The 24,112-nt window shown below is 35.6% G+C and overlaps 2 protein-coding genes across 2 annotated transcripts in view; both read right to left on the bottom strand.

Moving 5' to 3' along the window:
* Positions 1-5,090: 5,090 nt before the first annotated feature.
* LOC113049524 (allograft inflammatory factor 1-like) lies at positions 5,091-17,573 on the bottom strand. Its single transcript, XM_026211938.1, has 6 exons — positions 17,385-17,573; positions 17,123-17,184; positions 11,857-11,923; positions 9,621-9,662; positions 7,873-8,035; positions 5,091-5,921 (listed from the first exon to the last, which is right to left on the bottom strand). Exons 1-6 carry the CDS (start codon positions 17,407-17,409, stop codon positions 5,834-5,836), a joined length of 447 nt encoding a protein of 148 aa, XP_026067723.1. The 5' UTR covers positions 17,410-17,573; the 3' UTR covers positions 5,091-5,833.
* Positions 17,574-18,820: 1,247 nt separating this feature from the next.
* Positions 18,821-24,112, bottom strand: part of lamc3 (laminin, gamma 3) — a 70,552-nt gene continuing 65,260 nt past the window's right edge. The window contains exons 23-28 of the mRNA XM_026211936.1: positions 22,787-22,930; positions 22,441-22,543; positions 21,538-21,740; positions 21,058-21,198; positions 20,591-20,693; positions 18,821-19,666 (exon numbers count right to left, since the gene is read on the bottom strand). Coding sequence (XP_026067721.1) covers positions 19,416-19,666; positions 20,591-20,693; positions 21,058-21,198; positions 21,538-21,740; positions 22,441-22,543; positions 22,787-22,930 — 945 coding nt within the window. The 3' untranslated portion in view covers positions 18,821-19,415. The remainder of the gene's footprint in view (positions 19,667-20,590; positions 20,694-21,057; positions 21,199-21,537; positions 21,741-22,440; positions 22,544-22,786; positions 22,931-24,112) is intronic.

Genomic DNA, 24,112 nt, shown 5'->3' with positions numbered 1-24,112 from the left:
ATAAAATTAACACATATTTTAAATCTATAAAAGTTTCAGTACGCCTATAATATCGTTTTTTTTTTTTTTTTTTTTTTTTTTATAATATACAATAATATAGTTTGTTTGTTCATTTATTTGGTTAAGGTTCATTTGTCACATGTCATTTGTTTGTGAACGTTTAGAAGTGGCATGCTGTGCTTTACCATTTGACCCCAGTAGGGGGAAACACAGTCCGCGACTGTAGCACAAACCTTTGCATCTGACCAGAGAACTTATATTTCTATACTCTTTGTACTCACTAGCAGTGTAAACAGCACGAATTCATCACGAAAGTTTTAGAAAAAGTGTTTCTTTCTCAAATTACCAACTGAAAATTATATTCTGGATAAATTCCAATCTGGATTTATAGCTGGTCACAGTACAAGTCTTGTCAGCTTTATTGTCAATTCTTTCACATGTACAGTACATACATACAGAGAATTGAAATTGCGTTACTCTCAGACCATTCGTGCGTACTGATAACACTAACAGTAGAACATTAAATATAGATAATAAAATAATATAAAGTACAACATAAGTACAAATAGGTCATGTAAAAAAGAAGTAAAGCAGCACAATGCACATGGCAGACAGAATGCAAACAAGTGAAGTAAGCAGTACAGATATAATTATTGTATTGCAAAAGAGTTTATTAGATTAGATTCAACTTAATTGTCATTATGCACAGTACTACAATACAGTATTGAGCAGAGTATATACAGAATATAAATAGGAATCTAATGTAGGGATTGTATGTACATTATGAACAGAGCAATGTAGGATTATATACACATAATGAACAGCAGCAACATGAGAACAGTGGTAATAAATAAAGTTGGTTGAGTGTGCAAAAGTATGGTTAAACAATGTATAGACGGTTTCAACGGGCGCACGGTCTGTGTTGTGTATCGGTCTGGCTGCGGTGCCATCTACAAACGCAGTTAAAGCCAAGGTGATGAGTAGACTGAAGTTGGGCTCAGGTGGCTGTGCTGCGGGATGTGTTTCCCATACATTTATTTATTTTTGGAGACTTGCAACAATTTTAAAACTGATCGATTTTCAAAAAGGCTTCTTTTAATAAACATGAGTAACGTAACGTTACGTAACGTACTGCACGTTTAATAATAATAATTCCTTACATTTATGTTTAAATATCAAAACGAGGCACGGGTGTTTTTATATCGCTGTATTTCTGAAAGAAGACGTGCATGTTATATGCGTGATAAAGCAGCGTGTGAGCGTACCAGCTCTGCTTTGTTTACAGCTGTTACTGGGGAAACCTCTATTTCTCGCGCTTTATGTCTATGCTTTAAAACATCTCCTGCTGGCAAATAATGAATTAGCATTTTCATTAAGTTCGCCTGATCCACACAGAAAACACATTTTGTTTGTTATCAAAAAAGATCTACTCTAGAGGGACTTGGCTGTTGTTATTGATTCTATTTGGAGTCTACCGGAAGTTAAGTTAGGTCCACAAAAGCGCTCACGCGCATTAACGTTTGTTTATGTTGATGCCGTTGAAACCGTCTATTCTATAAAAATAACAGTAGTGCAATGGTTATTTAGTCTGGTTAAGTGTCAATGCTGAAAGAGGTATTGAGCATACCAATGCTCTACAAAGTGTCTGGTGCAGTGTTTGTCAGAGCTGATGTGGGGTTGATCACTCGATCCTTTATAATGTTTGGAGTGTGATTTAGGCATCAAAGGAACAGCTTTAAAGTGGTTTCACTCATATCTGCATGATAGAACATTTTTTGTTAATTTCGCAAATACTTCATCTTTTTTGGCTCCTTTAAAATATGGTCTTCCTCAAGGTTCTATTCTGGGCCCTACATTATTTTCATTGTGCCCACTTGGATGTCATCGCTTGCTGATGACACTCAGATATGTTTACCACTTAAAGTCAGCACTTGCTACAGGCCTTGTTACTGGAAGAGGTCAAAATTCGGTTGTCTAAAAATTTTCTTCAAATCTTAAAAATCTTAATGAAAACAAATCTGAGTTAATAATTTCTGGTCCACCCAAATTTAAAGAGATGATTTCCAGAACTATTTCTCCTTTAGAATCAACTATAAAAACAGTGTAACCATAATTGTCTCAACTCTCAGCTTTGACAATCAGATAAAGTCTGTAGTAAAATGTAATTTTACCAACCTAGAATGATCTCCAGGTTAAAACCCATTTTTTAGTTTTAAAGATTTAGAGAGAGCTGTCCATGCATACATATGTTGTTATTACCTTGAGATTGGATTATTGAATTCTCTTTGATTTGCCAGTGACAACTATCTAGTCTGTAAATGATGCTGCAGCCAGGCTTTTGACAGGCACCAAAAATGAGGGATCGTACTCCAGTATTATCCTTTCTCCACTGGCTGCCAGTTCAGTACAGGATTGATTTTAATATTGTATTGATGGTTTTTAAAGACCTTCATAACATGTCCCCAATATATATCACCAATCTTTAAGAGTACCATACATCGGCTAGGACACTGAGATCAGTAGATAAACTGTTACTAGTTCCTCATTAAAAAAAAAATTAAAAATAAATAAATAAAATTATAGAGGTGATGAAGCATTTATGGTTGTGGCTCCCAAATTGTGGAATAGTCTTCCAATTCATATTTGGCAGGCTCCATCCTGTCTCAGTTGAAAACTCATATTTTTATATTAGATTTCGCAGAGGAGAGACCTTTGTAAAGACCTTTCATAGAGAAAACAACCCCGATGTGTAATGACCTGATAAAGGGTATTTGTCATCTGTTCATTAAGTGGTTTATTCTTACTAATTATGTTAGGTTTTTTTGGTTTTAATCTTTGTATATGCTTTCTTTCAAATTGTGAAGAACTTTGGGCAACACAATTGTGATAAAATGTACTATACAAATAAATAAAGTTATGCAGAACATTTTAATCGGTCTGTCCTAGCTCTGTTTATTATTTTATTGCAAAGGTCAGTGTTGCACTGTTTGGTAAATTTTTTTTACCAAACAGAGCAGATTTGGTAGCACTGGGGGTGGTGTGATATTACGTTAATTTCTTTTTAAGTTTTCTTTTGTTTATTGTTTGTTCAGATTTGATAGTAAAGCACTAAGCTTGAGTTAAGATGCATACAAAATTTACTTTTATTAATAACAGTAACAGGTGCAAAATCTATTTTTATAGATTTTTTATATATATATCTATGTATATATTCAACTCTTATTAAATGTACCATTATTCTTATGGAACTGACCAACTTCAGCGATTACGCGATTTAGTAGCTAATTTAGGAAAAGTGACTTATCTTACTTCATTTGATATTCTATGATTTTATAATTTCAAAATACAGAAAAAAAAGTTGAAATAAATGACTAATGAGCCAATATGTGCTCCTCTGCTGCCGTCTACTGGTTATAATTGTGATTTGGTGTATTTTTTTATTATTATTTTACACAAGTGTTTGTTTACCAAAAAGTATATTTTGGTCATCCCATTAAAAATAACATTAAAACTGGATCATCTTAGAGCTTTAAAGTGCTGGAAATAGTTGTGTGAAATGCTTATGCCATTGAAAAGTGCTTGAATTTCTCTCTCAAAAGATTGTACAAACCCTGAAATGAATGAGGTAATGCAATCGGCCATTTCTAAAACAAAATGGTTACAGTTATGTTATTTGTACAGTAATATAATTAAAATATTACTACAATTTAAAATGCTTTTTCTGTTTTAATTGGTTTTAAAATGTAATTTATTCCTGTGCAAAGCTGAATTTTAGCAGCCATTACTCCAGTCTTCAGTGTCACATGATCCTTCAGAAATCATTCTAATATGATGACTTGCTGATCAAGAAACTTTCTAAAAAAATAAAGCGTGTGTGTAATTATATATATATATATATATATATATATATTATTATTATTTTGATTAATGTCCTTGCTCAATTAAATTTTTAAATAAATAAATCTGACTGAACCCAAATTTCCTAACACACTTACTCACACTTTTAATGTTATGAAAGATTGTAAGAACAAATTTACTTAATTATAGTTTTTCACAAATTAGGACATACCAAAATTTCCTCAAACTGAGGTTGTGTCACATTTTGCACGTTTTACACACATAGACATAAATAAGAGAGTTCTACTAATAGTTCAGGTGTAACAGTAGGATATTTACTTCCTTTGGTGTTTGCCAAAAAAAAAAAATAAAGAAACAAAAGTTTACAAATGCCTCTGCTGATTAATATGCTAACACAAACTGAAAAGCATTCATAATTCTAATAACTTAAAAATGCATTTCTAATAAAAAGCAATGCAGACCTCAATTCACACTTCAATGATTTTAAAAAGGAAACCAAAACCATGTCAAGGAGATAAAATTGAACAGGGGCACAGAAATAAAACCTAGAAAACATGACAGAAACAAATAAAAGTTGCTTTTTTTGCGGATTTAGTATGAAATGAAAGTTAAAGCCACACCTGCTACAGATGAGTGATTTCATTTCATCATCTTAAACAAAACAAACAAACAAAAAAAAAACCTCTTGATCATTTGTGCCATATGTAGCACATCTTATTGAAAGAAAACTTAACAGTTAAGTTAAGGACAGTGTAAAATAAAAAAGGGACAAAAGCACTACTGGAATATTTGCATCAGAGATGCACATGTAAGTCTGCTTGGGTTCAAACATGTCAACATTTCCAAGGAATCCACCACACAACGACATTCTTGGAATGTCTCAGAATACGACTAAACAGAAAATAATTTCCAAGCATATGCTTGCACACACACACACACACACACAAAATCCGTTTCAAAGATGCTTCACTCAATCATCACTCAAAATTTCTGCTACATCAAACTGAGTGAGGCACTTGGAAAGAGGGCTATAGTGACTAAAATCAACCCTGCTGCGGATCTTTCCTACAACATCATTTCCAATTCAAGCAGGAGAATTTATAAAAGCATACCCTAAAATTGTGATTCAAAGTGTATATGCACAATACGTGAAGTTAACATTTAATGTGCTTGCAGGATACAGTAAATTTACATATTACAGTCATTTGGACGCATACAAACAGGTTAAAAAGAAACAGTTTGAAGACCGTGGAAAGTAAAAAATGGACAGAGAATGAGCAAAGAAAATCTGAGGAATGAACGGTCGTCCCTTTTTGCCTTCTCCCTCACTCACATCCCAGCATTTTCACTCCCTGCGCCTTCCTGTACAAAAATGTTACAAAGGAAATCCTGCTTCAAGAAGCAGATCAAGCTAAATGAAGTTTTTTTTTTTCATGGCTGAGCACTAACTGATTCTTAAAAGAGCCTCTTACACACAAACATCTATGATGTCACATTATAGGACTCTGTGTTAAGCATAAGCTAAAGAACTCTTCAAGCGACTCAAATGGCAAACACGAATGTACTGAAATGAAACAATTCACACATTATGGGGAAGATGAAAAATCTTAATTCTTAAAATTTGCCTTACAAGCTAAAATTGTGTCATCCTGTACACTTTACTTGGTTCACTTGCAGTGTTACACACTCAACTTCCCCCACTTACAGGATTTGTGCTTGTAAACACGATTCAAAAACACCTTTTTCATATAAATATATACATTTGTTTACTTATAAAAAGCTACTATACGCTTTGACTTTCACAGCAAATATAGACATCTTTCTTTTTTTTCTTAATTTTGTCTGTCTATGAACTAAGATTTTCCCTGGATCTTGCCAAAAATATTCTAGGTAAGGCTATAGAAACCTAGCCCCTAATGTTAAATGGGCGGGATTTGTGAATGCAGAGATGTCAATCAAATCCATCTCCACTGGTCTATGGTAGGCTGGTGATGTCACGCTTGGGAGGGGGTCCACCGGGTTTACAGCTGGTCCCGTTAGCTTTGTCTTCAAACATCATAACCCTGTTTAAGAGAAGAGAGAAAATGCATTTCAACTATCAAATCTAAAACTGAGGTGGGTTAAATGCACACATTTTATAAAAATTTTACAAAAAGAAAATTAACTATTCTTGCCACCTAAAAGTAATTCGGACCATGATTTAAAGTGGAAAAACAACGGTTATAGCCAGCATTGGCTATAAGCTATCCCAGCGCCGCACTGAGTAGATTAGTAGAGCGAGCTGGAGAGTATAAGTGCACTGCAAGAGACAAATCAAAGAGATTGGACCAGCCTGTGAAACCACAAATGCTGGTGTTTGAGTAAAGAGGCACAAGGAAAAAAAAAAGTAATGGTGCAGAACTGCTGACTGATCCATTCACATGTGACTTTATGTTTCAGGTAAACCCTGACAAATCTCTCTTAAGACCTTAAAAGCCCTGCTCTCCATTCACAGTGTGTAGAATACTGACAGATGAAGATACACATCTCTGCAAACTAATAATAAATCAGTACATGTCTGAATCAGATGTCTGACACCACCTGTTATTAAAATCACAGCCAAGAACCACACATTCAGTGATAGTGGTTATGATCAATTCTGTTTGCTTAGGCAAAGCACCAGACACCTTTAGCACAAAACTCAAACGATACAGTTATGCAAAAAAAATAATTTGAGTAATTGTGCAATAACTTTCAACCTCTGCCTGGTGTACCAAAAAAATGGGTAAAAGTAGTAATTAAGCAAATCTAGCAAGCACTTGTGAGAGAAAATTCAAAACTCCAGTTTGTGTGTCCACTCAAAAGTCTTGTGAAAAATGGCTTAAGATGTTTTCAATGAATCATGAAACTTGGCACGAACTAGTGTTTGTTGCAAACAACCCAATTTTCTTTTCAAAACTACATCTGTGTTTTTCACAAAAAAGGAAAACAAAACAGGAAGTTGAAGGTTGTTTATCGCTTCCACTGAGAGTAGGGAGGTGTTTAGTGGTACCCATGCCAACTTGGACAACATCCACACTGATAATTAGGAGATAACTGGATCTCCATCCCCACCCAAGAAAATGTGTGCTGTGTTATGTCATTGTATATAGAAGTGTGTTTATACAAAATTGGATCATTAAAAATCTTACATGACATCATATGATCACTTATCTTGTGCAAACAAATTAAAAGGGAGACAATTTGTTGTAAAAAAAAATAAATAAAAAAAAAAATAATAAAAAAAAAAAAATATATATATATATATATATATATATATATAATAATATAATAATATAATAATAATTATATATATATATATATATATATATATATATATATATATATATATATATATATATATATATAGTTGTGGGTTCAATTCCCAGGGAATACATGGTAGGTAAAAAAAATGTTAGCCTGAATGCACTGTAAGTCGCTCTGGATAAAAGCGTCTGCTAAATGCATAAATTTAATTTAATCTAAAATATCAGAATCTTACTAAATTAAATGCCTGACCTAGATAATGTGATCAAAAGTTTAGGCAGCATTACATGGACCAGTTCTGTTTGTTTTAACAAAATATTCATTTGTCAAGTATAACAATATAATTGACAGCCCTAGTTTCATATTGTCAGTCACTCAAGGCAGTTTATTTAATGACTGATTTAACATCGATACTGAGGTACCAGAGGCTTGTACTGTACTAAAGCTAAATTTCTGGTATCGATCCAAACCCTAGTGTCTCCTGATGATGACGACGACGTCACCCATCACAGCAGATCACTCTCCCATTGAGAGATAATGGCACAGATATGCTGATCCTGCACTAGATGTGCTGATGAGATTAAACACATGCCGACCTATCTAAAAATAGCTGGACTGCGTCAAAGCACATGGCAGCAGGAAATAGCCTGACAATTCTGTAAAATGCCGTCTGCCAATATTAAAAACAAGACATGAAGCATGTTTAAACACGCATATACACACACTTACAGTTTGAGAACAGCTGATCGCTTGCCAAGCATCATTTTCACAAAGTCCCTGTAGTTGATGGTGTCGCTGCAACCTCCGGTCACCTCCGAGATCATTTTCTTCATCTCCAGATGGGTCTTTGGCACACCCAACTTCTCCATCATTCGCTTCAAGCCCATCATGTCTGGAAACACAAACAAACTCTTACAGCTTATCCGGCAAACCTCTAATTAAGATGGGATGCTGACTAGTTGTTCACCAATGAATTAGTCAATTAATGAGATCAGAATTTAGCCTGTATATCTGGTATTAGTGTGGTTTAAGGGCTACATAGTACACTGATGTCTTTGGCTGCTGGGTTGTGTTTTAAAGGGGTCATATGACGTGGCCAAAAAGAACATTGTTTGGTGTATTTGGTGTAATGAAGTTTATGTGGTTTAAGGTTAAAAACACATTTTCCACATACTGTACATCACTGTTTCTCCTGTATACCCCGCATTTCTAAAAAAAGTTGATTTTTACAAAGCTCATCATTCTGAAAATCGAGGTGTATGCTGATTGGCCAGCTAGCCAGTAGGGCTGGGTGATATATGAAATCATATATGAAAATATGTTTGCATTTGAATAAGAATAAAAGAGAATAAAAAAAGAATAAAAGATAATAAAAGTTACACATTCTTTCTTTGCGTGAACATATGGATGGCGTGATGCAGATCTTTCCACACTGTGACGTAGACATTTGGGGGCATGTTAGAATGAGCCATTTTATGCACCAAGAGCTTGTAACACTCCAAAGAGAAAGGAAAAGTTGAAATCCAATCATATGACCCCTTTAAGTGAAGCATACATTTAAAAATAGTCTAGTAACTAGACTAAAAATGTGTCAAACCTACATTTTGTGTTAGTGTCCCCTAAGAAATAATGATTCTGGCCTAATTATACAAGGTCTACAACCATAATGCTCACAGAAATGCATTTAAACTTGTGCAGACAACCTGAAGATAACACCACATACGTGTCATCTATGCTGTGAACCAGCCTCAGGGCTGTTACTACAACACCAAGCCTACTAACATGGAGTAGAGCTACACAGAGCTTTCAGTGACCACATTTACATTAGTGGAATAATTCTTCTCCTCGTGGTGCATTCAATTTTTGTGTCCCACATTATACAATACGCCTCTTTCTCATAGAAGCATACTTGCTACCACAAACTACACATGTGTTCAAGTCTCCCCTCATTTCTGTGACACACGATTTAGCTGTTTGGATATACAATCAGCAATACGGACCTAGGCCACTTTCCCCCAACATCTTATGTGGGCAAGCCTTCCATTTGCATAAAAATGCATGCTATACCTTTCTGAATGAAATAAAACTGGAAAATAGTACAGGATTTCAACTTATGGTTTTATTGCACTGATGGTAACTATAATAACAGATTATTATTTTATCGGTAATATTATTATCATCATTTATCCCTACCTACATTGTGTTTACACCAGATGAAAGTCAATTTAGATGCAGAGTAAGGTAACACATTGAGTTTAGGTGTTTTTACGTTTTTCTTGAAATTTTGTATTTCTTTTATTTCATGCTGAACTTGAGCACGCAAAAGACGCGATATGTGAACCGCCCCTAAGTTGATTACAGGTGAGTTCTCATGTTTCCTATCGGTCAAGTGTGGCATCATCTATACAGTGAACATGATAAAAGAGCTCTTCCCCAATAACACTCAGTCTTAACTACATATGGACACACACACTTACCGATCTCCCCCTGATCATTCAGGTCAAACTCAGCATATTTATCTGTGAAAAAAAAAAAAAGTTATATTTTAATATTCCTATAAGAACAAATGAAAATTCACACACGGCAACATCTGTCAGTGGCAGCTTTCCGAGGTCTGGCATGTGACCGCTACGGTTCAGAGGGAAACAACAGAGAGGACATTTGGAAAACCCTGCATTTCTTATCTGAAATGAGGCCTATATCACAAAGGATGGCTGGCTATATCTGTAAATGAGGACAGCACGTACCAGATTTGAATCGGTGTCCTATTTGAATTTGCTAGATTATTCTACCATTTCCTCAGTCTCTCTCATTCGGTGTTGTTTCATTTTCACAATGAAGCTTCTGTTGGAGTGGATGCATAGAGAATGTAACAGAGTCACCGTGAGAGGAGGATGATGGGAAGGAGAGGGTTACAATGGCCCCATATAAACACAAATGCAGCCTGTTCACCCCAGAGCTGAATGAGTGTGTGTGAAAAATGACAAGAGCAACGTTGCTGCCTAAATGCAACTCACAAGACTGAATCACGATCTCTCTAAATTGATCTTTTTTTGGATGGTGATCCCTCTTATTATCAACTGTATTCTTTCCCTCTTTTCATTTCTGCTTTTAGGGCAGTGGTTTACACACATTCTGACATTAGTGGGTCAAACACTGCGGCAAGTGCTTAGACTGTGTGTGTGTGTGTGTGTGTGTGTGTGTGTGTGAGCGTGTGCTTTCATTTCAACAACATCAAGAAATCTCAAGGGTTTGGTGCACCTCCCATCCCTTGTGCTTTTGACTTCTGTTCTTTCCTTCTTTCCATTTTCTCATTCTGTTTTTAGTTAAAAATAAATAAATAAAAACTATCACTAAAAATAAAACCAATGCCATTCTATATACTTATTAACAATTATGTTTAAAGTGTTTAAAGTAATATAATTATGAAAAACAGTTTATCTTATATAATTTATCTTTTAATTAATGAAATTTAAACACATTTTATTTTTTGGTAAATAAAGGGGATTTGCTATTAAAATTAAAACATGGAAGAAATATTGTGTGATTTATTTCTAATAAAGTTTTAGAAATGTTTTCAACATTAGTAGCAGTATCACATACTTTCTACTAAATAACAGTAATATTTCTAGCACAATGCCTTTATGTAAAAATGAACTTTTATTTTGACGGGCTACTTTTATTTTGACCCTGATTTTACTCAGATGAAACGGTAAAATGCTTGTGAAGTGACTCAGAACATCTGGTGATGTTGTTTATGTATTTATGTCCTCATTGAGACGGCAGATGCTGAAATTACTGCAAGCCTCACGTGCTTCAGTCTATATAGTAAACAAACCTGCACGTCTCTGCCATTCATTCATTCACACAGAGACGCGCAGAACATGCAGGATTCATATTTCAATCCAACTTACCATTTACAGATAATGGTCCATATGGAGATTTGATTTGATTGTAATATTCAGAGACACTTAACCCTTGAACCCCTTCACTGCCTCTTGATAATGACCCACAAACCCAAGTGTACACACGGAGGATGACTGGTAGTAAATAATATAGTTAAAAGAGGCCCTTCGGTAAAAGCCAACACACAACATGTCTCACAGTCAGGTTTTTAAAAATTAAAAATCTGATTCATTCCTGTTTGGCCAATACAGATAACATAGCTTGTGAATAAAACGTCACACTTTTTTGTCTAAATACTCAATATTCACGCATCTCTAGCTTCAGATGATTTTTTTTTTACTTAGAACGACAGTAACCAATTTCGCAACCAAGTATGCATGTTAAGTCAATACTGACTTCATAGGTCCTCTTTTGACAAGCGTTAACATTAGAAAGAAAGGGAGGATGACTTTAGGATTCAGATGACTGAAGTTTTCATGGGGACTTTCAAAGAGAAAAGCAAAACCACACTTTAGCTTTGACCAAACAGCTCAGAAGATGGTTCGTTTACATTCCAGTTGTCCTTTCCCACACACACAAAACCGTTATTTCTCTCTCCCACAAGCAGCACATCCAAAACCCTTAGCGCTAAAACAACAACAAGGGGGCAAGACCAGCACATTCCTGCAAGACCATATGAAGAAAGCAAGTCCATCACATGCACAAACACCCACACAAGCTCTCTTAGCATTCATGCCACAAACACACAAACATGTGTGCATATACATGCTGGACTATGTCGGTTTAAAATATTTAAACTATCCTTACTTTTTAAAGAATCCAACTTCTCTGGTAAATCCTCTTCATCCCTGTACTTCTGGTCTTCCATAAACTCCTGAAAACAAGAGAGATAAACCGAGAGTTAGCATGGTCTCAAACTGGAATAGGCTGGGTGAATGATTATCCCCTCTGTTAGGTTGTGCATGGCAGAAGCCCAGAGAGGGCTAGCAAGCATGTGTTAAGAAACTCTGCAGTGTAGTTTTATTTTCTAGAACAGTTTTAATGCCAAGGACATCCAAATATCTCCTTCCTTGAAAAACACAGACAGCTAGGCTAAATATTGTATATAGCCGCCCATTCTCGCTCACTTTTAACAGACGACCCCTTCTCTCTCTCTCTCTCACACACACACAAGTGTCTCATTCGCTTCGGTTAAATTGTGTTTGTATTGCGCATTATTTTAGTCATAACCGCAGGTTTTGTGTTTACACCAAAGGCACACGCACCACCACTGATCCTAAATATATTAGTTGAGCGCACAAGCCGTGTTCAGTCTCAAACAGTGTGTGAGCCACAATACCAAAATGAGTGTCTAACTGCCCTAAAACGTTTCAAATACATATGAAATTATGTAAAAATGCCCGTCTTGTCAGTTTTGGAACGTTAAATAGTTGAGAAAGAGAATGTGTGTTGTTTAACCGTATATTGGTTTCATGGTTAAACTCTTAAAGGGATCTGCTGCTGTCCTTTTCATTTGATCACTTTAATTTCTATAGTATTTCTTACCTGAATAAAAACTTACTTAACCTGAAAACTTAGTTTCATAGCTCTCATTTTTTCTATTGCATTTATGTGCTGTTGTTTGCATTTTTTTTTTTATTTGTTCTTATTTAATACTGTTTTTTTTAAATGAAAACAGCTGTGTTGAAAAAAAGTTAATTTTTGTTTGTATATGAGGTCAATTATAGCACTTAGGAGAAACACACACACACACACACACAGGATGGTATATGTGGTTTATGGGGACTCTCCATAGGCGTAATGGGTTTTATTCTGTACAAACTGTATTTTCTATTGCCCTACCCCAACCCTACACCTAAACCTACCCCTCACAGGAAAATTTTTGCATTTTTGTATTTTCAAAAAAACTTGAATTATGGGGACACTGAAAATGTCCTCATAAATCACCTCTTCGTTGCAATACCTATGTCATAACCATGTCTTTATACAAATTCGTTTCTTACATAAACATGCTCACACGTACACACGCATATTACATAAACAAAAGCTTATTTTGGATGCAATTAATCATGATTATTCGTTTGACAGCACTAATAATAACCTTGTGTTTATGAGCACAGCACTGCTTTGTGTTCAACCGTTATCTGGAAAATGCTTTTGCCTTTCTAAAAGAGTCACCTACTGGCAGGGAATGAATCTGCATTTTCAATAAGCCTTTCTGTGGTTTATGTTCAGACCAAAGCAAAAATATACCAATATTTTCACGCAACAAACATTTAGAGACTGTGACTTCTAAAAAGATATGCATTTATAAAGGTTCAATAACAGAAATATAATATGATATAATTCAAATAATTTCGGCCAACCAAAATCTGAAGAGTGTCTGAAATACCAGAAATTTTGCAAGCCCTATTCATACATCGCTGCATTATTGAAAATATCCAACAGCCCTTTTTCGATCAAGAAATTCTGCTAATGTGACTGCACCTTTAGTGTTAGTTAGAGGATAAGCATGCTTCTAAAATGCAGGCCACAAGCTAGTGAAGTGTAGTGTGCTAGCTAGTGTTTTATCAGTGCATAATAAAAAGACAAACAAGGGTCAGAAAATTCTAACATCTTTGTTAATAGTCTTTGACAAGAATCTGCATGAGGCCCATAAATCAAAGATACACATGTGTGATATGGGACTTCACCATCAGTGAATTATTAGTGTGTGTGTGTGTATCAGGGTGATCACGCAGTATATGTGGGTTTTTTAATTATGGCTGGTGGGAGGAGATGCTGCGGACTATGTGAAGGAATGTAATGTAAAAGCGAACAGCATGTGTGTGTGAGAAGCATCAAGCAACCTTGAACAGTCTGACTCAAGTATGACTCATCATGATGACGTCTTTTCTCTGCTCTTTCTCTCTGCTCCACACATATTGAGAGAGGGAGTAAAAATAAAATAGATTAACAAAGTGTGGTCAAGTCGTGATACAGTTTTAGAATTAGTAGATAAAAACTACACTGTGAGGATCAGACCTCTTGAGTCATGCAGAGAGATGAAGAGCACGAGTACCACCTTCTACCTCAGCCAAGTCACGACTACACATCAAACTTCCTTCATATCAGAAATCACAGTGTTTTTTTAACTGGCCTAGAGTATCTCACCATCCCCAGTGACAGCCCTTATCAGATTATTAAGCTTCAACACATTTAACTAACGAACACATGCAAGAACATGTACATATCATATTACACTAGGGCTGAAACGATTCCTCGAGTTACTCATTACACAAAATTATTGAAAAATGCCTCAAAGCCTCTTTTAATTTATTTTAAATCTCAGGTCAGGTTCTTTCGCAATGATTTTTTCAATGTGACACAACGAGTCATCCACAAAGCGGAAGGAGACACAAGCGCTGCGTCCGAAATCGCATACTGCAAGGAGTCAGCAGTGTTTTGATTTTAGGGCGCGTGCAAACGTAAAGAGAACGTTGTGGTGTTTGTCCATTGCAAGATAGAGCTGGCATATCACAATTAGGGCCCTATGATTTCCACGATTCAGGAAACACAGAGAGAATCACGGAAAAAAACTGTCATAAAAACTGAATTTACAGTTTAACACAGAATGGCACGGAATTTGCCAAATTTTGAGTGAATTAATCAAAAAATAGGTCATTGCACTTACGTCAAATCACGATATGGACTAATATCTGTAAATATTAAGCCAGGACAGTCTATTTAAATATGAATCCTAAATGTTCTGCATGTCTGTGTTAATGAATGGAGCAGAAGCGCTCCATTTTTTTTAAAGGTTTAAATCACACAATATTTCTTCCATGTTTTATTTTTAACAGTAAATCCCCTTTGTTTACCAAAAAGTTACGTTTGCTGAATTTTCAATAATTAAAAGATAACTTAAATTAATGTTTTATGTGTTTAATGTTTAATGTGCATCTCAGAAAATGTTTTATTTAAAACCCCAACTGAATGGCACTCAAATGCACTTAATTCATCTGTCAACTTTATTGTCATTGTTCACAGTACAAGTACAGACAGAGAAACAATGGGTAATAAATAAATGTTTATTTTGGATGTATGCATTGCATTCTATGCTTTTAAAAAATAAAACATTTTATTTCTAAAAAAAGGAAACTTATTTGTTCATTTTAAGAGACCCAGGAGTCTTATTATTTTCTCTTGCATAATTAATATTGCACTTTAATTAAGCAAAAACACATTTTATCCGATTACTTGATTAGTCGATGGAATTTTTGGTAGAATACTCGATTACTAAAATATTCGATAGCTACAGCCCTAGTTAGAATAACAGACTGGCCTAGCCCTACATTACACCCTCAAAATCAAAAGACATTAGCTTTTGTTTTAGTGAAAGAAAATTCATTCACCAAATCGGACTGAATCATTTGAAGAGTGCTCTGTGCCACTCTATATGGGCACCTTTAGTATCATAATACTTTTTTGCGCAATCAAATCTTTCTTGTTCTGTCCTATCTATATGTTGTTGCCTTATTACCGTGCTATACATTTAAAAGAAATATTTTATATTTCTATATAAATGTATATATTTGTTTTTACATTAATGCATTTTACAATACAAAGAGCAATTTGTAATTTTTTCCAGATTTTAGTCTTATTAAAAATTATTGTGCACCCGGGATTTTTCTAGAATCTAGAGTCTCTTTTGCTGCTGAATTATCCACTAACCAAGTTTGTTATAGTATTTTTGTCATAGATTATATTTTTTCATTTGTTATTATTCATTAAAATGATTTTTTTATGTAGCAGATTGTGTTTAAAACATAAAAGAGTGATGATCAGGTCAACACAGAAGTATATAAATTCTACATTGATAAAAAAAAAATAAAACGAGCTGGTATCTGATTCGATCGTTATTGGCAGATACTCCAAATTTTCGGTATCAGATCGGATCTGAAAAAATGTTATCGTTGTATCCCTAGACCCCATTCCTGAGATTCACCTGTACACTACGTGCAGGTAAGCACTGCAGATTTCACTACTAGCAGTAGGCCAGTACATGACCTGATTTTCTCCTTCGTGTTCATGTGACCAGGCCAAGCCATCGCTCCCACCAGCCTCAGTCCACATTAAAGAGAGAGAGAGAGGGAGACAGAAAGAGAGAGAGAGAGACGCTGAGACTGCAGCTCAAATGCCACTGCTGCCCACTCCTCAATCTCCCTCCCACATAATGGGCCCATTCATGCTGGATCACAGACACCTGTTTCCCGTCTGAGGGCACAGAGACAGCCGGGTGCGGGGGAACACACTGCCTCTTATCACATCAAAGAGGGCTGATCTTAAATATTAGCTTCAAAATAACACTAGTCAAGAAAAAAAGCCTCTTGGGATTTTCATAAAAGGTCTGGGTTTGTTTGAAATGCACAAGACGAGGTCACCTCCTTCACTTAAATGTCAAGTGTGTCAATTTTTTTATTTTTAAATATTTTAAGATTAATATGCTTATTGTTATAGTACACAGTTGTATGTTGATTCCACTAAAACTATTGTTTGAGGATCTTGGTCCCTCACGTCACACTAACACTGGCTCAGCCAATAGCGTGAGTTTTGGGCGGGACTAACTGTTTTTTCCGACCAATGGATGACGGGGAGAGTGTTGGGGGAATCCTTGAGCGTTTAACGCAGCTGTGAATGACTCATAAGCGGGTAGAGCTGGGCTGTGTGTCTCAAGACCTATTCATCGATCTATTGAGATAGCAATTTTTATCAGTATTATAGTTTGCTGCAGCATTAAAATAAGAAAATCCTGTAGATTTCAGTAGATTTTAAGACACAGCCCTGCTCTGGATTGTGAAATGATCTGCAGCTTAATGTGGTCGAGTTAAATAAATTAGGTCATGCTGCTATAAAATCGAGTTTAACAATTCTACTGCTGTCCAAAATAACATTTAACAGCTAAGAGACCACAGGGAAGAGTAAAGTAAATTAAAAGTGGGAACAACATCAGGGTAAATTGAGGCGGCTCAAGGCCAATGAAATAATCTCGCCTCCCCACTCAGACAATAATAATCCATCAGCAATATCTTACCTTATTGATTTCCTCCAGTTTCTCCCTCTGCTGTGCTTTGAGTAACCCGAAGGCTTTTCCGCCTGAAAAAAATGAGACATAGTGACCGTTACACACCCGTCTGGATGTTTTACCCAGGCTGTCTGCTGCACTTGCAGGCATGCGATAAGGAGAGTCGGCCGCTAACGGCACACGCGCGCGCACAGAACAAAAACAGATTTCGCGCGGATAACCGTAAATACAGCATCAGTTCACAAAAACAGACCGGCGACAAACGATATACCTTGTAAATCCAGGTTGGAAGGCATGCTGGGACGGTCAAGCGATGGTAATGAAGGAAGGGAGTTGGAGAAACACTGGTTTAGGTGACTGCTCGCGACAGTAATGCTGGAGAGAGGGAATCTCACGCTGCTTAGAGGCGCAGGTCAGGTCTCCCTGTGATGTAGTCGCTGCTCGCCAGGAATGCAGCTATAAATGTATATAGCCACCGTGCGGCGAAGAGAGGTAATGCAGGCCGACGTGACCGAACAGGGAAGAATAAACTGCCAGCCAATGTTCTTTTATTATGTATAAAGATATTTGTAATTTAATAAGTCAGATATAAGCTACGCCTACATAACGGCTTCAGCACCCCAAACGTGCTCAACTCCACAATGTAGTGACTATTTAGTCAGTTTTGCACATAGCCTACCATATTGCATGCACAACTATTTTTTTTACGTAGTTTTTAATCTTATCTTTCTCATCGTTTAATTTTTTACTTTAGAAACATTTCATTTCCTGTAATTACTGTTGCAAGCCTCATTTAGATATTTTTGTAGCAACATTTCATAATTATTGTATTTCACAATTGCGATTTTTTGTTTTTACTTACTCTTATTAGAATATTTTTTTTTTCTATTTTACCCTATCTTATCGTTCATCATCGAAACATTTAATTTTTTTAACTATCAGCTTATAGGCTATTTTTGATTTGATCTCTGCCTTGGATCTGCAAGTCATAATCATTTAATTTCCTGCAGTTTCTGTTGCATGATTTATTGTGCAGTTGATAAATAAAATTTGACTTGATGTTGTGTGGGATTCATTAGAGACAACTTTTAATATTGCTTCTTTTAATGATTTGTCTTTGATGCTACAGCATTTAGTTTTAACAGCAGTTTTTAGCAGGTTTAAGTAGCCCATTATATTTTGCATTAATTTATATCTATATACTGAACCAATGAACGATCAACATTAAACGTATAGCTTTGTAACTGTGATTACTGACTATAAATATGACAGTATTTGTCTGTTTTTGACAAATGGTTCCCTTTGTATTGAAATAAAAGATAAGCAAGGTGTCTGTTGTCTTGGGTTCAATGGGGCTAAGAACATTCAAAGTATATAGGCTCAGTCAATTGTTTAGAGAACAGATCAAAAGCTCAGTTTTCACAGGAAGCAGCTAATACAAATAAGCCATAATACATCCAAACTGAAGATGAGCATACAATGGGCCATGCAGACATTCATGTTGATAATATGTCCCAAATAATAGAACATTTCAGCTATTGACAGCCAGTTCCTTTTGTGACTATAATTTATGAACAGATGGATAATAAGCACAAAAATACATATTTAATATGCCATGTTAGATATTAAATAAGTAATAAGTTGCAAGTAAACAGGCTCACAAGTAAACACACACTGATGCTAATAATGCATGATCACACTCTTGAGAACAGCATGACACGATGTGTTTATTTGGTCTTGATTCACTCACTTTAAAATCAAATTTTCATTTTTCAAAATCATGTGCAAGACGCTGTGTACAACAACTAAATGAATTTGAGTAGATGGCTCCCTCAAGTGGCCAAAAGAGACCAAATCTTGTCAGGTATCACCATTAGTTAAGGTTAATGGATGAGAAAGTTGCATATTACTACATTGCAAGTACATTGCATGCGAATTTCATAATGTCAGTTTTCAATACATCAATATTTCAGCATAATGTCAATGTGATCATCTTTGGAAGAATAATAAAGATCAAACTGACATTTTGCTTGAAAACTGATGATTTAAATTCAAAGTGCTACAGTGTATAAATGCCATCCCTTGCATTTTGACTTTTTACCAGTAGAGTAAATAAGTAAATAAGTAAATAAGCCACTCTGTATTCACAACAAATGAATGTTTATAAAGAATTTACATTTTAATTAAACGGTGTTCTTCAGCTTCGCTTGAATCAGATTTTCTGAGGCGACTAACTCCTTTGAGATACCTCAATGTCTCTCTAAAAGACTAGATAACTGATCGACTTCTTCCTCCCCCCGGCTTAGTGCCCTTTTTGTGGGCATGTTTTAGGCAGGTTCTGGGCGATGTCTGTCAGACTGTCTCTTTCTTCTCGTATCTCCTGCAGGCTCTGTTCAAGATTTTGCAGCTTTTTCTCTTGATCGTCCGCTGCACTGCGGAGCCTCTGAATCTTTCCGGTGAGAGATGGACTCTCCACAGCACCCTGGAGAACACGAAGACGGGCTGCAGTCTCATTCAGGATGCGATCATAGTTCTCCAGCACCACATTAGCATCTGCCTCACATCAATGGGAGAAGAGTGTGAGTTAAATCTTTTAAAAAAACACATAAAAATTACAAAAAATAAAACAAAAACAAAAACAAAAAAAGTACTTGTCCTAGGTATAGGGTTGCAGGGAAAATAAAATAAATATTACTGTCAATCGATTTCTTTTTTTTTTTAATTAATCACATGCCCCCCCCCCCCCCCCCACAGAAATTAAACGTGATTAATCCCAGCTAATATTAAAATTTGTAAGTTTTTTACATTCAATCTTCAAATGAAGAAACAACATGAAGACAATATATTTTTTTATATTTGTTTAATGGCATCTCTTTTATGACAGAAGGCCAGTATGATACCATTACTACAGACTCTAGGAAATAGGTTTTTGCCTAATATTTAACCAATGACTAAATGTAATGTTGACTATACTAACATAACAGTATAACTGAGAGCTATTAATTTTATTAGCTCTTTTTATTGGACTTTAAAAAATAACAACTTCTAATTTAAGTGAACTTAAAATCTTCACACTAGCCCTAAGCAGGAAATATACAGAAAATATACAGCAGGAAATATACAGAAACTGAATAAAGTTGTCAACAATTCTAAATTAAATATAGATTAATCTAAAGATTACAAAAGTTATTGATTTCTTCTTCTTTTTTTCACAGCAGCTGGTTTATTAGGTTACTTTAAGAACTGCCACTGCTGAACGTGACACAGATCTGACATGTATGTTGATAGTTTCATTCACAATTTAATATTTGATATGATACGGGCAACAATGCAAGCCGCCGTATTTTTATGCTTTAGCTCCATCCCTACATTAACTGCGCTAAATATTTTTAACACCGTTAAACTGGAAAAATCAATCACCTGCGTTAATGTGCTAATTCTAACATCACTAAAAATAAAATAAAATATTGAATTTACCCAATTTTTTAAGGAGCAGAGTTAGCGTGTTTGTAAAGGACTCCAGCTGACTCTTGGCTGTCTCCATGCTGTCTATCACACTCCTTGAAGAAAGCTGGATGTCCTGGGGAGAAATGGCACATCAGCATCATGGCTATACAAAAACAAATGACTTGGTCAACTAATCTGGGGTGTGTTTCCCAAAAGCATATGGTTCCGTCGTTACCAATAGTTCAGTGGAACTTACGATCATAGTTAGCTAACGATGCTTTTGGGAAACGCACCCCTGGACTTTACAGGTAAGCATCATGTTTAATACTTTTCTTTGATCTAGACTTTCTCTGGAACAGTGTCTCATAACCCATAAACAGAACGGCAGTACTGAATGTCCTGCAGAAGTCTGTGTTCTAATAATAATGACATTGAGCTCCTATCCAACTGCACAAACATTGGCAATTCCACTATTAAGTTAATGCCAAATTCTTTACCTCTGCCTCCATGGTTTTCTGTTTCTGTGATGCTTGGCTTTCCAGCTCAGTCAGCTGCTCCAGGGTGGTGTCCACAGATGAACGCAACTGTCCAGATGCATGCTTTGTCCGTTTCCCCTGCGTCAGGGATACTTTGGCATCCTGTCATGAATAACAGCAAAACAGGGCTTTCAGTTCCCATCAGTTCTTGCTTCAGTCCAGGCTCCTCAAGGCAATGCAGTGTTTATACACTAAGGATCTGATTTTATTTGACTAAATTGCCTTTCAAAGGTCTGCACACAACAGCTATAAATCACAATTTGTTTAACAGAATGAATTATAGCATAAAAAAAAATTTACTGACAAATACTTCGATTCAGTGACTTTGAAAAAAGTTTTTCTTGTTTGTATAATTCAGACAAAAAAACGTTAGCTGAGAAGGACTGATAAATATAACCACTTAGTTTTTTGAATACATGTGTGCTTCAGTGCATAGCATACTTTAGCCACTCCATCTGCAGACTCCTGGGCATGTTTAGCTGTGCCGCTCACAGCCGTAGCGTTCTCCACTGCAGGCTTGATCATTCTCTCTGTCTGCTTGACTCTTTTTTTCACATCCACCAGGGTCTTTTCTTTCAGTAACTTCTCTCTCCTTAGATATCCTTTGCTATATGTGGGCAGTTGAGGCCAGTCCTGCTCCATGTCTACAGCAGAGAACATTTTTACAATGCACATTATCACAAGATTGCCACATTTCCATTCCATTAGACACTAGTACACTACCATTTTTAAAGTTCAGTAAGTTTTCAAAGCCTCTTATGCACAACAAAATGCCATTTATTTGATCAAAATACAGCAAAATCAGTAACTGTGAAATACTATTACAATTTAAATGAAGTGTTTTCTATTTTAATACATTTTAAAAGCTGAATTTTCAGCCAGTCTTCATTGTCAAATGATCCTTCAGAAATCTTTCTAATATTTGCTGCTTATGAAGCATTTGTTACTATTATGATAGTCAGAGCAGGTAATATTTTTGTGTAAACAATATTTTTTCAGGGTTCTCTGATGAATAGAATGTCTTTGTCACTTTAATGCTTTCAAAAAATAATAATAAAAAATTATTGACCCTGAAATTTAGTTTTTGCTGTATTTCTAACAGTCCTCAGCTGTACCATATTACTCTTTCAATGTTTTTTTAATTAGAAATTCCTAATTTTGACCTTGTTAAACTCAATTTGTAGCACAGCTTCTAACATTATACAGCTTAGAACATTCAAGTTGTAATTAGGACACATTTACTTCTATCCTTACCTCGTTTATTGCTCATCTGTCATAACTTGAGAACGGATTTTATTTATCAACAGTTAAAATATGAAAGAAGTATAAAGCAGAACCAGTTACCTTCCAGACTCTTCTGTAAAGACAGAATCTCCGCCTCAACCTCTTTCACTGTCACCACAGAGGAGACGGCTGACACCTTAAATCCCTCAGCCACAGCCGTCAGCTTCAGATAAAAAGACAAAAGATGCATCTCATTACACTGTCTTTTGGCAGGAAATTGTCACATTTGAATTTGCTTTGAGCTGAGAACACATCCCTGTTGTTTTTTCTCTTGTGTAACGTTTCCCACCAGACTGAGTGGCAGGAGGTGCTAAATTCACAGGATGAAAGATCTGCAAGACCTCTAATTACAAGAACTTTATTATACTTCTTTGTGTGTTTCTTTATCAGTGTGGGCAGGCTTTACCTGCTCGAGCTCTTGAACAGTTTTCAAGTGCTTTTCAGCACTGTCCACGTGAGGCTGCATTTCTTCTCTGGTCTTATTTATCAAATGCTCTATAGACTGGACAGAAACATCAAACTCAGCTGTCCTGTTCATCAGGTCCTCGATCTGAAATACAGATGAATTTGGTTCAGAATATATTCTTTCGATGATCTCCTCACTCAGAGCACACTATTTATAATTGATTGCCTATGGCCTGAGATTCTGGGATATGTTCCAGCCCCAAGACCCTGCAGTAGATAAGCAGTATGGAAAAAAATGATGGATTTTTATTGGCATATCAGCATCAGCAGCAAATTTTTAATGTCAATTTAATTTTAATTGTTTTTTTTATCCTACAAATTTTCTAGGTCAAAACCTCTTAAAACATCCATTAAGAAACTTTCTAGATAGAACACCTATTAGCATTAAAGGGATAGTTCACCCAAAAATGAAAATTCTGTCATTAATCACTCACCTTCAGGTCATTCCAAGCCCGTAAAACCTTTGTTCATCTTCAGAACACAATTAAGATATTTAGGATGAAATCCGAAAGCTTTCTGACCCTGCATAGACAGCAATGCAACTGACACATTCAAGGCCCAGAAAGGATGTAAGGACAATAGTCCATGTGACATCAATGGTTCAACCGTAATGTTATTAAGATGAGAATACTTTTTGTGTGCAAAGAAAACAAAGTAAGGATTTTTACAATGTCCTTACTACCATTCTGGGCCTTGAATGTGATATTTGCATTGCTGTCTAAGCAGGGTCAGAAAGCTCTCGTATTTCATCAAAAATATCTGAATTTGTGTTTCCGAATATGTATGAAGGTTTTATTAGTTTTGAACGACGGAAGGCTGCAGTTTATGATATTCTTCATATTCTGTGTGGTCTGTTCACATCAATAGTAATAGTACTGTAAATTAATCTTTTCCTATAAGCTTAGATTGATATTTATCTTTTATGGACATTTTTTAATTTAATAAAGTGTGCATCTTTTGAGTCAAAGTCTTACATTTAATCAGTCAATTAGAATAATAAGACAATTAAGCTGTTACCAAACAAATGAGATCAGTATCAACAAAATTAATATTTGCAGAGTTGCATCTGAAGTGGCATTTAGATGTATTTGCACACTGTTTAATGCAGCTCAGAGGGACATGGGGTGCTTCAACCTGCACTTACAAATAAATAATGTTTTGATATTTTAAACATAAAACATTGAATACTGATATTTGAAATTATTAAAAAAATGAAAAGATACTTTAAATGTGAAACTAAGTCCACCAGTAGATGGCAGCAAGTCAC

This window comes from Carassius auratus, chromosome 30 (genome assembly GCF_003368295.1).
Source record: "Carassius auratus strain Wakin chromosome 30, ASM336829v1, whole genome shotgun sequence".
In the NCBI taxonomy this organism is placed as follows: Eukaryota; Metazoa; Chordata; class Actinopteri; order Cypriniformes; family Cyprinidae; genus Carassius; species Carassius auratus.
The sequence above is the reverse complement of the archived record's forward strand: the minus strand, read 5'-3'. Positions and strand labels throughout refer to the sequence as shown.

What these genes read in the sequence shown, in the direction of transcription:
- LOC113049524 (XM_026211938.1), bottom strand. Translation starts at nt 17,409, where the DNA reads ATGCCTTCCAACCTGGATTTACAAG. An exon ending in TTCCAACCTGGATTTACAAG is followed by an intron (nt 17,185 to 17,384) that starts GTATATCGTTTG and finishes CATTTTTTTCAG; the next exon opens with GCGGAAAAGCCTTCGGGTTA. An exon ending in GAAGTTGGATTCTTTAAAAA is followed by an intron (nt 9,663 to 11,856) that starts GTAAGGATAGTT and finishes TTTTTTTCACAG; the next exon opens with ATAAATATGCTGAGTTTGAC.